Here is a 14,003-nt window from a genome sequence, read left to right on the forward strand (position 1 = left end):
ACCTACCAACCGTGTATCAACCCAAACATAACATCCAATCAAAAGCTACAAGAAACCTCCAAGCCACTCAAACTGTGGCTGGGCGATCCTCTCATTTGACCTGGACCTTACCGCTAGAAGTAACTCTACTCATCCCTGAACCAAAAGTCAAAGCAGACCGAAGCGAACGTCAACTTCCTTGGTCGTCAGCCATTTTTTCTCATTCTCCCACCAATTTCCCCCCTCGTTTCTCTCGACACTCTGGACATTGCTATCCATCATCGCGCCCGCCTTTGTCGCGCGCATCATCCATTTGATTCAGTCTGCTTGTTCACGCTCTGACGACTTTTTCTACTCCTTTACTGCTCGTGGAGTCGGTCGGTGACGCCGCTCCGCCACATTCAACCTCAGCATCCCTCGGTCGCGTGAAGCATTTCTCTCACCCTCAATCTCTTCAATTTCATCGCTACCTCGTTCAAAACAACCCTTCTGGAATCGCCGCAGGACAAACATTATCCGACCGTTAGGTGTACACTCAACGCTTCAGTTTAAGGATATCATGGTAAGAGCACGGGGGAAGAAGTAGGAAGAGCGCATCGTCACGATGACTCGCCCACCAGGCGCGAGCTTCGCGCAATTCTTCCCCACAGCTCCAAAGGTAAAAGCACAGTCCCAGACTCGTCCAGACCTCAGTAGAGATCGCGAACAATCCAAACCTGGGTCGACACCGGCCTCCCTGACCGGCGCTTGCGACCCTACACCAACATCAGCTGCGTCAGACGCAGCCGCGAATGCTGGCCAAAACGGCACTGTTTCATCGTCGGATACTATGCCCGCACAGCCCGAAGACACAGAATCACCATTCACAGACATTCCCAGCACTGTCGACTCGGCCAGCTCATACAGTAGCACGGCCTCATCAATATTTAGCACAACCGCCCGCCACGGTGCCGCGGCAACTTCAGCTTCGTCCCGTATTCCCACCTCGAGCCTTACTCCCATCGCTTCCAAAGATTCTCCCAACTCATTGGCTTCGGCCACCACAAAGCCAGACATGTCTACATGTCTGACCGCCGATCGGGCCGCGAGACAGTCCTCCCGAAACTCACCCGCCGTTGGTTTTAATGGCTCGATATCAAACGGACTCCTTTCCAATGAGCGCATTCCGGCTCGAGATCCCATGCCCTCCGTCAAGGGCCTCAAGTGCACCTATGATCCGCTCCTCGATCGAGTACACAATAAGAGCGTCAGCAAGAGCGCGAAGCCGACATACAAGGAGTTCGGTCGAGTACGTATAACTATAAATTTCCCTCCTTAGGGGGGGCGTCATCTTTGGTGAAAGACTCATGGCTAATGAAAATGATTAGGACGATGACGCCCCCCCTAAAGACCCTCGACTGGCCAAGTCGGACGGTCGCCTCGGTTATATCAACACCGATTACTACCTCCCTAAATCGCGTTTGCGAACAGCACCCGAGAACATCAAGCCCTATCCCTATGATTCCAAGACCTCGATTGGTCCTGGCCCACCCACGCAGATTGTAGTGACGAGGTATAATCCGCTTGTTCCTTTTAGCAAAGTAACGGCCATTTTTGCTACCTTTGGTGAAATTGCCGAGAGCAGCAACAAGATGCACCCAGAAACAGGTAGCTATCTTGGATTTGCGACAATTCGATACCGAGACTCTAAGCGACCCGACCGACCTCCCGTTTCTGCTATGGAGGCAGCTCGCCGAGCTGTACGGACTCGAGGCATCAAGGTTGACGCCGACATAGTCCGTGTCGAGTACGATGCAGAAGGGCGCAGAAGCCGACGTATGCTGGAAGAGCACCTCAAGAGGGAGAAGGAAAAGTTTGAGAAGAAGGAACAAGAGCGACTTGCTCTTGCAGCCAAAGCTCCTCCGACTGGTCCCAAATCTGGAACTGCTCCTGTCTTTACTAGACCTCCCCCAACCGCTCCTAAGGGTCTCTCAGCACAGCGACAACCTGTAGTCCCGAGCGCACCACAACTTTCTTTAACCCCCTCACAACAAAAAGGCCTCAATCTCGAAACTTCAAACCTTACCCAAAAACTCGCGGACGATCCATATATTTACGTTACAGGCGATAGTGTCCCAGTACTACCAAGTATTCTTCCACACATGAAGAAACGACTCAAGAATTACGGATTTGAAGAAATCCGAGTCGACAAGTCGGGCTATTTCATCGTGTTCCGCAACTCGTTCACCGGGAAGTCAGAAGCTGAACGATGTTTCCGCGCTGTTAATCACACCGAATTTTTCAATTATGACATGACTATGCAATTATGCTTACCTCGTCCCCATCGAGATGGCTCCTCGAGTCACCGACGATCCAGTGCAAGTCCAGAGCGAAAAACAAATACCGAGCCACGATATCGCGACGAGAAGGAAAGGCGGCGACGAGAAGAGGAAGCAGATCTTGAAGAGGAGAAGAAGCAAAGAGCTAAGAACTTTGATCCGGTAATCGAAGCTGTGGAGGTTGTTAGACGTGAGATGACAGAACATCTGATTCGACACATTCGCACCAAGGTCGCCGCACCTGCTCTCTCGGATTTTCTAGATCCTGCCAACCATGCTGTTAAGCGCCGGAAGTTGAACATTGAGCATCCTGATGATCTGCAGGAGATGGCCAGTGTCGAAGATGGCAATGACAGCTCACGTGTAGGAACTCCCAACTCCCGAGCCGATCCAATTGAGCGACAAACTGGTCGAATTGCACCCAAAGCCCTACCGAGAATTCGCAAAACCAAGGTTAAGCAAAAGAACGCCTTTGTTGACCCCTTCGCGCGAAAACGGCCACCTGTTGCTCGAAATCCTTTCCGTTCGCTGCATCACCGTCTTAGAGGCTTTGATAGTGATGTCGAGTCTGATGACGACACGGACACTCGTACACTCTTGGCGCGTGAGACAGAAGAAGCCGAATCGCGACCTCGCAGCCGGATGAGCACTGATGACGAGGCGTCCAAGGATGACTTTGTGCCATGGGAGCAAGGCGAGGACGATTCTATGACCGAAGCCAGCTTCGCTATAGCAGATTCTGCTCATTCCAGAAAGCGGAAGTTGGCAGAATCAGTGGAATCGGCTTTCAAACGTCAAAAGAAGTCTGATGAGGAATTGTTTGGCGTTAGGCTTACCGCGCTTGGGTCTGGATTTGAGACACGCGAAGGCTCTGCGGACATAATCCCCGAACCAGACGACATTGATAGCCGAATATCCCGCTCCGAAACGCCAGTTTCAGTTGTTGGTAAGTCTCTGAAGAAACGACCAGGCAGGGCAAAGAAGCCAAAGGTTTTTGAAGAGCTCCAGGACCTTCGGATAGAGACAGATTCTCAACGTGGTGAGGAGGAAGCTGTGGAACCGCCAAAGGCCAAGAAGACTGGAGCGAACACCGAAAAGTCCGCTGCAAAAGAGGTCGTCACGGACAAGTATGACGAGAAGCTCCTGTCAACAGAACCATTAACTCCTGCACTGGCGCTTCCCGAAGGCGCGAAGCCTGATTTACCACTCTTTCAAGGACTGGCAATCGGTCAGAGCGACACGCCCGACCTCTCCAAACTTTCCAGGAGGTTCACTGCCAAGGACATCGGCAACCCAGAGTTGTGGCTATGGACCCGTAACCGCATCAGGGAGCTCAACTCTGCCAACAGGACATTGGATTCTCCGGTCACCATCGGTGGCTACTATGTACCCAACTCTACTGGCTGCGCACGCACCGAGGGTGTCAAGAAGATTCTCAACTCTGAAAAGTCTAAGTACTTACCTCACCATATCAAGGTGCAGAAAGCAAGACAGGAGCTTGAAGCCCGCAACAAGTCGGGTAAGGATGCAGCAAGAATCGCCATTGAGAAACAGGCTGCTACTGATAGTGAACGAAACAAACGCGCTTCCAACCGTCGTTACGTACAAGACCTCAACGACCAAAAGAAGACACTCGGCCAAGACGCCGATATCTTCAAATTCAACCAGCTCAAGAAGCGGAAGAAGCCCGTCAAGTTTGAGCGCTCAGCCATTCACAACTGGGGTTTATACGCCATGGAGAACATTGCGAAGGATGACATGATTATTGAGTATGTCGGTGAGCAAGTTCGACAGCAGATTGCCGAGATTCGCGAGAACCGATACCTCAAAAGTGGCATTGGAAGCAGTTACCTATTCCGTATCGACGACAATACCGTCATTGACGCGACAAAGAAGGGCGGTATTGCGCGTTTCATCAACCACAGTTGTGACCCTAATTGCACTGCCAAGATCATCAAGGTCGAGGGAAGCAAGCGCATTGTCATCTATGCACTGAAGGACATTGCCACGAGTACGTATTCCCCTTTGGCCGTAACCATCCACACAATGCTAACAAACATACAGCCGATGAATTGACGTACGATTACAAGTTTGAGCGTGAGATCGGCAGCCTAGACCGCATTCCTTGCCTCTGCGGCACAGCGAACTGTAAGGGCTTCCTCAACTGATACTATTATAATACCTTGAATTTTTGTTTTTTGCGAGTCTTTTTTCGGCATCTCTTTCAACTCTTGCATCATGCTACTACTATTTGGCACCACGCCGTCTTTGGGCACACTACCCCTGAAAGCACAAAGATGTAAAATGTACATTGGGCCGGGATCCATTTCCATCATGGCGTTAGGAGAGAAATTGGGTGTGGTACTCATGGCTCAGAGAAAGCTCGCTTGGTCAACCCATATGGGTTTTGGGGATGAAGATACTCACGTATAGTGGGGGGATGCTTTGCGCTGCTTTTGCAGTTTCGTTCTATCTTATAAAGTCGACGGAGAAAGGGCCCTGGACTTTTGTTTTACTACCTGAAGATGAAAAGGAAAAAAGGCGGGGGGGACATGAGCTTTCGTGGGGCGTTCAACCGGCCAGTACTAGGCTTTCCACCTTGATCTTGGGTCGATCAGTATCAGTGATTGCCGGGCTGATGCTACTGTATATACCGAGCCAACTCAACACAGATAGATGCGGAGTTTATGTAACTCTAGCGCAAGGAATGAAAGATGACAGCGGACTGAAGACGGCCAGCATGTGAGAAGAGTCCAAAAACGGTGAATTGGCATCGCTATGCTAGCAAGGGCTGAAGTGTAGGTGCTGATTCCCTACCTTACCCCTTAATCAAAGTAATTCAACTATCTACTTGCTTTCTTCCTTTGATGATGAGTTTCATTCCATATGCTGTGTCTAGCATCATATCCAGTCCATCTATCATATGCCCGGAGCGGCTGCCTTTCTACTATGAGCCATTTGTAAGATATGTGCTTCTAAACACTCTTCATATGATCAGTCTCAGTCACGTTCCTTCTTAACCGTGACAAAATGCTCGTTGAGATCCGGCGGAGCCCTCGGCCCAAGCATCCAGTCTTGCATTGCAAGCCATTCGCTCCAGTTGGATTCAGCGGCCTGTATCTCTTCCTCGGTGACGTTCTGTAGCGGTCTCAGAAATGGAACTGTTTGCCCATCGTCCATGTCATATTGAGTTTTGACTCTCAGCCAGTTATCGCTCTTAGCGGCAAACATGTAGTTTCTGCGCTCGCTTTCGTGAACCCGTCCAATCCCAAGCACCCAATCGTCGCCAAAGAATCCATGGAGAACGGCAGGCGTATCGAATCCTGTCACTATGAGACGGCGAATGTAAGGAATGAGAGTGATTGAGGTAGATCCCAAGGGTAAACTTCCAGGGACTGACCCTCTGGACGAAGATGAAGATGAAGGAGGCCCATTGCGCGTCGGCGTTAGAGGATGTAGGTTTCCTTTCTGGAAAGGGAGCAGAATGTTGACGCAGGCAGCGACAGTTTGAACTGCTGGGCTATACTGAGCATGGTCGATAAAGTACCGAAGACAAGACAGGAACTTGGGATGCCATTCGAAAATGTCAAACTGGTCTTGTTGGAACTACTCATATGTTAGTCTGGCACTAAGTTTTGGAGGCTTGGTAAGCAAACCACGTACGACTGGAAATTGCGTCGACATAATGGCCGAATGTGAGAGTTGTTTTATGACTGGTATGAGGGCAAGGCAGCCGTTTTGCTGCAGACCTGGGAAGTGATAAAATTCAGGGGGGCTCGGAACCGTGATGGCTGCAGAAGATGAAGCGTCAAAGACGTAGCTAAAGCTAAGAGCAACTGTCTCTCGTAGCCAAACTACCTCACACTGAAAAAGGACGGCCCTCAGAAACACCAAGTCCGAGCCCTCACAAGAACTTCAGGGTCCAGAAGAAGATGGTGACCCGATAGCGGGTACCTGAGTTCACTTGGCACCAATTCGGTGAATAGAACTGCGTTGAAACAGAAGGGCGCACGAAAGGATCGGCAGTATAAGTCTGGACTGGCAGAGACTAGAGAGAGTTCCACCAGTGGAAGTAATGACGAGAAGGCGGATATGACTTTGATGGGGCGCGTAGTGTAATCTGAGATAGGTAGGATAGTCGAAGGATACCTAGATGAGCTAGAAGTCCTGCGCTGGTGATTGGCCGGTCGAAGCACTGGGATTTTTGAGTGGGTTGTATGGGCCCGGTGTAAGTCGACAATTAATGAGGCCGAGGACAAATAGCTAGGCGAGTGTCGCACGGTGATATTTCGACTTGACTTGAATTGATTTGTACTGTGCTGTACCTCCAATACGCCGATATATAAGGTAGTAGGTATATTTGCTGGCTCAAGTCAGATGCTGAGGTAGTCAAAACACACCAACCAACGATGTGTAAATCTTGACCTGATGTGCTTGTTGAAAAGGTTTGCAAAAAGTATGATAATATTTCCAAGATAGCAGTAATTCATGCAGTAGGAGATTTGCTGATCGGGCAAACAACCATGGTATACAAGATGTTTGGTGGAGGTTGATAGAATGACAGTAGAGGGTAATCGTAAAGGCTTAGTACTAACGTAGGCCAGGGTAGATACCTAGGTAAGTAGGTATATTGTGTTTATAAGATGGCTGGGTAATTGAAGAGGGAGTTGGAAGTACAAGATGCCAGCGGTTGAGGTGATGAAAACATGAACCAAAATAGAGTATGTAAGCACACGATGGGGCTTCGGCTGCCTTTCTTAGGTACCTATGTTGTGTTGATATCAACCACAAACAGATAGATCCAATGGGATGCAGAGGGCAATTAGAGAAAATAAAGTAGTAGGTCAGGTAGGATATGTGCGAAGCAGGAAGGATCTGGGCAGGTATTATATTTCCGGGCAAATGGCAGGCATACCTACCAAGAGGATTGGTACCTTCCTTGCCTCAAATTGTAACGCTCCAAAGAAGCAATAATATATGGGAAGTCATGGGTCAAGGTTGAGGCGAAAAAGTGGTCAATCAGTAAGAAAGGAAGTACTGAGGTAGAAGGAGGAGGTAACTGGAAGGACCAGAGGTAAGGTAAGGCAAAGGGTAAGGTGAGGTTGGTTCTCCTTCCTCCGTCTACCCATCTCAACCTAAACTTAATTTATAATAGTTAGCCGTACTTTCCTACGTAACCTACGCACCAATGTGCAGCTAAGGTACCTCCTTACTGTACATACCTAGGTAGGTACGTTACAGGGCAGTTAGGTCTGCCACCCCCTCCATTACATCTATTGGACAATTACCTCTTCAACACAATGGACACTTTGTTTCTCTGAAAATGCCCATTTTTGACCTTGGAACCAATGCCCAGTCAGGCCGAAACACAACTAAACTTTCCAGGGTGAGTGATGAATTGAGGTTAAGTGACAAGTGATCAGTGCTAAGCGAACCTCTAAGTTACCAACTCATCCTTGTCTCGGTTGTCTCAACTCTCAATCCCCCCTGCCCCTGTACAAACCTCACTTTTCTTCTTCAGCGGGAGGGAGCAGGAGCAGCATCATTGAGCCTAGACACTGACTGCTACATGCATGCATGCACTAGACTAGACGATACTGGATTGCCCGTTCTTCATTCACCAACGGACTCCATTCGAGGGACTGTACGGCATCCCAGCGCCCTCCAAAACCACCGATTCGATACCCTCTGCCTGGCTCTGGGGCAGACCCCACGCCTGTTCGAGTCTAGCTGTGGTGCTACTGCACAGCTAAGCTGGAAAGGAACCCCATTTTCCGTGTTCGCATAGAGGTACATACTATAATTACAGAGAGTAACCAGTCTGCTTGGTACAGAAGGCGACACATATCCAAAATGAGGCTCTTGACAATTCGAGCACGAGAACGAACCATTGAAGCCACTTGCGATCACAGTCCGCAATTAGAATTATTTCACGACAACCTCGTCATGCCAATGGTTGCACAAGCATGCGCACACACGCTCATTCAAGCACTCGTCATGCATCCAGCGGTACTCTCTCGGCTGCCGCAGCCATCACCAAGTTCCAGGTACTTACTCCCGGTCGATCGACTCCCGTGCACGGGAGACCAGCGCCCACTCACGATGGCGCAGGTGTGGTGCAGGTCCCTTGCAAACCTGTGTCTTGCTGTTCACGCCCCTGTTCTTGTTAACTGCGTGTCATCGTCCGTGGCCCTGTAGTATCCATCCATACCTGGGTGTTGTTCCTTGGATGGACCTTACGGCGTTCCCGTCAAACGCGCTTGGATATCTAACTAAATTCTTTAGTCCATTCACTGGTCTGCTATATTTCAGCTGGCCAACTGCGCTAAGAATCGCTGGCTTAAGTTCAATCCCTCAGCTCATCAGAGTTTATTCTCTGCTGCATACGAAAATCTTCGTGCCGTGCCTCTTTCTGAAGCACCAGTCTCTCCCTCTATGCTATCTCCACCCCCGGCGCAGATCAAGAGCAAGAACGACCTTCATGGGTCTTTTAATATTACTCAACAAAGCTGATGGTTGGCCCACGAGACCTCCTCAACTCCAAGACATTTAACAGGGGCCTGGAAAGAGGCTTGTCCACTAATGCATCGTTCCCTCTTGTTCGAGGATCAGAGCTGAGGCGCAACAGGGGTCTAATACTGATTCCAGCAGCTTGGTTGGTCAATCCTCACATCTTTCATGTCTTTTCCAGATTGTTAGGGGCGCGGAACTCACGACCCAGTTCTACGGTTCCTAGCTGCCGGTTCTCTCAAAAACTAATGACAGCTACAGCCACCAGGTTGCCTAAATCTGGGAACCACCCACCCGGTGTCAGTTGACTCGACGAGAACAATATCGATAGTCTCAATGAGGGTCCAGACGGCTCGGACCAGCATCTCTGCCACCGTGCCCGACACCATCGAACTGTCGTATCGGCCATCAGTTCTCATCTACAAGGAATATCTAGACTCTAGAGGGCCGAGATCCACTAACATCACAATTAGACAGTAACAACACAGACATTTGAGTGACAGCGGGATGCACTCCCCCAAAGGTCATGAAAAGCAAACAGGGCGATGGCACCTTTCAAAGAGAGCCAGGGCCCAGTCCCTGGGATGACTTAGAGAACCCCACCGATGGCATGCAATGGATGCCGACATTCTTACTCGTCATGACTCGTGCCGGGCCTAGCATGGTAGCAATGCAGATGAACGAACAGTCAACCAACAAAGTGCAACGCTGTTATGGCACCCAGGATCACGACATTGTTAGATGATATGCGGACAACAGACCCATCACGTACTTTCCAATCACTAGGGCCTGATAAGGATTGTTTGTGGGCCTGGCTCAGCTCCCTCAAGTACATACAGCTTCAGAACCCACGAGGATCAGGCTACATGCTTCGCTTGGCATTAGTCGAGTGTATGTATTCCTGCTGGCCGACATGCGAGGGAACCGTTGATGTTGGCGATTCCAAGACAAATCCTTTTGACACAGCAGCTCTACTACACGATCGCTCAACTTATCCAAGCTCAGTTCCAGCGATGGACTGGAGGCAGAGGGGTGCAGGTTCTGGGCCTCCCAGGAATTTCTAACCTAGGGGAATGACCCTGAGTGCAGAGCTTGGCCGTCTGGTTATAGTTGAGGAGTATGCAAACGATGTGTGCCTCTAGTTGTTCTGATTGGTTGTCAAACCCTGGCAGTTCCAGATATTCAAAGGGTTGAAGTTGGCAGCACCCAACAGTCTCAGAGAGTTCAAGATTAGATCTGCAACTCTGCTCTGACGGCTCGGTTACCATTCCTTCGAGCAACCCCTATCAACAGAGTGGAGAATGTGTGACGCAGTTTTCAGCTGTGACCTTTGCAATACTGTTTCGATCCTGGGTCAAAAAAGCAATGTCAAGCCTGTCATGGTCCAGAAACCCCAAGACAAGGATGTACATGTGGCTATCAGATCAAGTCGGTCCGGCGAGGGTAGTACGATTGCACTTGTGTAAGCGATATAACTTTAAAACCGCTGTTCATGGGTCAAACGCTATCATATCATATATATTGAGGCTGTTTGGGCCACGCATGGTGGTCTACAAAATCATTACAATTGTCCTGATAAGGATTGATTGAGCGGTTTGTGTTTGGAACCGGCCGAAAAGCTGTAGGGTTACAGCACATTGCAACTTTTTGGCGAGCCATTGAGACGACAAGCCTAATTTGGGGTGGCGATTGGATACATACTTTGTCAAACTACCGACAAAAGGGTTTTACAGCCTCCCTTGCCTTGCCTTGGATGGTCCGATGATGTGACAACTGGAGCAAAGCGACTGAGAAAAAGTGATAGAGGCGTGAGTTCAGTGTCTTGATGGACAAAAGTCATTTAGGAAGTCTAACCAAGCGTTGGATCAAGCCATATCACAGTGCAAAGACTTGATGGTTGAACGTGCAGCTTTACGTCAAAGGATAAAATTATGCGCCACTCTCCTACACGCATACTGCAGTTTCGAAGTGGAACCAATCATACAGTACATATGAAGAGGATGCTTGGAGTAGGGCAATTCCCCTCTCAGCACAGCAAGCTCCTGCACCTGACATCATTGCAGATTGCGGAAAAAATGGCCTTATCAATCGCATATGTTTTTCTCGGAGCGATCATGTAAGAAGCCGAGAGCCTCAACTGTCAATCGTCTTCCACAAAGACTTGCCCTGCCTACGGATGGTGGGTGTCCCGAGCCCAAGTTGGTTAGCGAGACATGAAACACGAAAGAGAGAAGAGAAAACATGGGGCGCGTGAAGGTTCCAGTAGGTCGGGAACATGATGGAAGAAAGAAAGAAAGAAAGAAAGGGAAGAGCATGTATGTGGCAGCCTTGGACGTGCGTGATCGAGGACACACCGGATCTCTCGTGCTACCGGTCGAAAGCATAAGTCGAACTGATAGATCGAATGTCATGTCACACGAGCCACGGAATGATTGATGGTCAGAGGAGACAGATGCACAGTCGTAGGGCTGGCGGGTGACGGATAGCCGCAGGGATCCTCCTATCGTGTCGTGTCTACGGAGTAACAAGGAAAAGAAACGAAACGAAACGATGAATCAAAAGGTGGCTGGCAAACATGACGATTCCTTGGCTTCCGTCGCAACAACGCCACAACAGGGGTAGCTCTTGGGGTGACACAAACACCCGTTTCTTACCAAGATCTGCTGCCCCTGTTGAAATGATCTGCTGCCGTCGCAATGTCTCGGATCGGTAATGGGTCCCGGGGCCGAAATATCACGGACATGTCAAGTGCAAGGCTTGCAAGCTTGCATGCTCAGTCTCTGACGATCCATACAACACAGCACAGTACTGGACCTTCTCCTTATCTCGTCGGACTTTGTGAGACAGCATTTTAGGGGTTCTTGGTGTCATCGATTCGACTATCTTCGCTTTACAATACTATACAATACAATACACTTCACGGAACCAATCTGAGGCTCGGCCCCCCCTTGGACCAATGCAATGCAAGGAGGGTGGGATATGATGCCCTAGGAATTGTACGGATACCGTGCGTCGTGGATCTAGTGCATCTTGGCAAGTCTCTGCGCCGCTCGTGTGCTTGATCTCGTTCGTGCAGGATCGTGACATGAGTGAGTCACTGGGCTTCTCCTGAAGACGCAGTATTGCAGGTTCTCCCTGGGTGCCTGGCAAGCCTGTCACAGCTCGAATTGGAAACAGTGTAGCCTGTCCTAAATATGCTAGTACGTAAGTCTTGTCTCGGCGAACTCGAGTGAGTAAACTGCCAAGGTGCATGTTCGAATCGTACTGTAGTGTGTGTACTGTAGTGTGTGTACTTGTAGTGTAGTGTACTTTACTGTGTGTACTCTATCAGCCAGCGAGTGCCTTTCCTATCAGCTCCTTGGCCCTGTCGCTGTGGTTCATCTCGAGGGCCAGCTCCCGGCCCCTTTCTCCCATCTTGCCCCATGTCTTCTGGAGGATGCCTATCATCTTTGCCTCGTCCAGATCCGACTTCTTCTCAAAGTCGTCAAACTGATCGTCAAGAAAGACCAGGCATGCTGTGTCCTCAAGAACCTGTGTCTCTTCATCCGCCTTGAGGTTCTCCTTGCGGATCAGGGCAGCCACTCGAGCGCGGTCCTCCTCGGGAATGGGGGGTTGAATCTCTGGAGAAGCAAGGAGCTCGGCAACTTGATCGGCGGCCTGAGCCTTGAGCTTTGCTCTCCAAGTCAAGTAGCCGGGACGAGTCATTGGGTAACTGCTTCGAGGGATCTCCCATCTGTACATGTTTGTAAGCATTGGGACTTGCGAGGAGCTCCAGATTCTGACCTTCGGAAGTGCTGTGCTCGACAGGCGAGCTGGAGAACAGGACTGGCGTCAGGGCATCGGCTGGCGAGCCACTTGGTCATCTTTTGAGCGTAGTTGAGCTCGAATGGGATCGTGGTGCCGTCGGGGGCTTCGACTGTCCTTGAGTCTTGGGCATGAGCAGCGTCGATGAGCTCGAGACCTCGGGCGTACTCGGCGGGGAGGGGAGGGAGATGGTCGGTCATTGTGAGGCCGTTGTTGATAGTCTGATACTGTCTAACTGTCTTTTCGGATGCTGCCCTGAACACTATGAGTTAATAGCGGACAGAAAAGAATCGGGTTTGAGAATGTATGGATATCTTTGAACTGTGTGTGATGAAGATGATAAGTCTCGAATGGTGTCGTGAGATGAGTCAGCAGCATTGGCAGGTGTCCCATTGGATCTAGTGTGCGTGGGTGCTGTGCTCCATGGGACTATCTCCGAGGACCAAGGTCACATCATGATATTGAAACAACAATACTTTTCATGCAGATTTAAGGATTTGTTCTAGAGCAATGCACCGTGTGTTAGTATAAGCACCTTTGTTAGTTCTAGTTGCTCAGGGGGACAGCTGCAGTGGGTTATTGTTCTATGTGCCAGTGACAATGTTCGTCCCCAGATGCAAAAGGCAGCACAAACAAGGAAATTCTGATCATCCGTTGTACGCTCTGCGTTCCTGGTATCCATCAGAAGTAAGTGTGTAGAGAATATAGGCCATTGCTCGTTCTCACATCGCCCTGTGGTCCCGTGCCCAGTGAAGGAAGCCCCCCTAAGCGTCCGACGGGCCATAAACCAATCGAGCAGTGCAGCACTGACAGTGGCAAGCCAACTGTACATTGCTTCTGCACCTCGAGCCCAGCCTAGAAAGTATTTCATCTTGCATTTCGAAAGCGGCTGTGCTTGATTTCCCCATCTACCCTTACTCCTCATCACAGACCTCGAGTGTTTCCCTCTTCCTCAACATTCCCCTCAGAGCAATACTGCATCTGCAAAGAACATATCTTGCAAAGGGAAGATATTATCTTACTTTCTTCCCTCCCGTCGCTTTCTTTTCCTTGCTATCATCACCCAGCCCGGTGCTGAACCCTTTGCTATCACCATTCTTTCTTGATTCTTCCTCGCGAGGCAAGATCTCGCTCCCTACTCATATCGAGGCATGTGCAGGCTTTTCAGAGACTGTTGGGCATCAGTATTGACATATAGTAATAGCATTGACATCACACGAGCGCCGTGATAGGCTCTTTGCTCCCCGCCCTCGAAAACAGATGAGCAGGCGCTTCCTACCTCTTCTCCCTAAGTGAACACACCACTCACTACTCATTCGAGGTATGTAGAGACTTGTTCAAGACTTATGAGCCTTACATGTTAAATCGTAGTGACAGTATCGATATCGACAT

The 14,003-nt window shown here is 49.8% G+C and overlaps 3 protein-coding genes across 3 annotated transcripts; 1 reads left to right on the plus strand and 2 right to left on the minus strand.

Annotated features, from left to right (window-relative positions):
• Positions 1-583: 583 nt before the first annotated feature.
• On the plus strand, positions 584-4,465 carry FMAN_04045 (uncharacterized protein; the record flags this gene model as incomplete). The annotated part of the gene is made up of 3 exons (XM_041829293.1): positions 584-1,267; positions 1,347-4,308; positions 4,362-4,465. The coding sequence occupies 3 exons, from the start codon at positions 584-586 to the stop codon at positions 4,463-4,465; spliced, it is 3,750 nt and encodes a 1,249-aa protein (XP_041680070.1).
• Positions 4,466-5,297: 832 nt separating this feature from the next.
• Positions 5,298-5,981, minus strand: FMAN_04044 (uncharacterized protein; the record flags this gene model as incomplete). Its single annotated transcript, XM_041829294.1, has 2 exons — positions 5,298-5,903; positions 5,961-5,981. The coding sequence occupies 2 exons, from the start codon at positions 5,979-5,981 to the stop codon at positions 5,298-5,300; spliced, it is 627 nt and encodes a 208-aa protein (XP_041680071.1).
• Positions 5,982-12,134: 6,153 nt separating this feature from the next.
• On the minus strand, positions 12,135-12,811 carry FMAN_04043 (uncharacterized protein; the record flags this gene model as incomplete). The annotated part of the gene is made up of 2 exons (XM_041829295.1): positions 12,135-12,540; positions 12,591-12,811. The coding sequence occupies 2 exons, from the start codon at positions 12,809-12,811 to the stop codon at positions 12,135-12,137; spliced, it is 627 nt and encodes a 208-aa protein (XP_041680072.1).
• Between the last annotated feature and the right edge of the window lie 1,192 nt (positions 12,812-14,003).

Source organism: Fusarium mangiferae, assembly GCF_900044065.1.
Source record: "Fusarium mangiferae strain MRC7560 genome assembly, contig: FMAN_scaffold003, whole genome shotgun sequence".
NCBI classification, from domain to species: domain Eukaryota; kingdom Fungi; phylum Ascomycota; class Sordariomycetes; order Hypocreales; family Nectriaceae; genus Fusarium; species Fusarium mangiferae.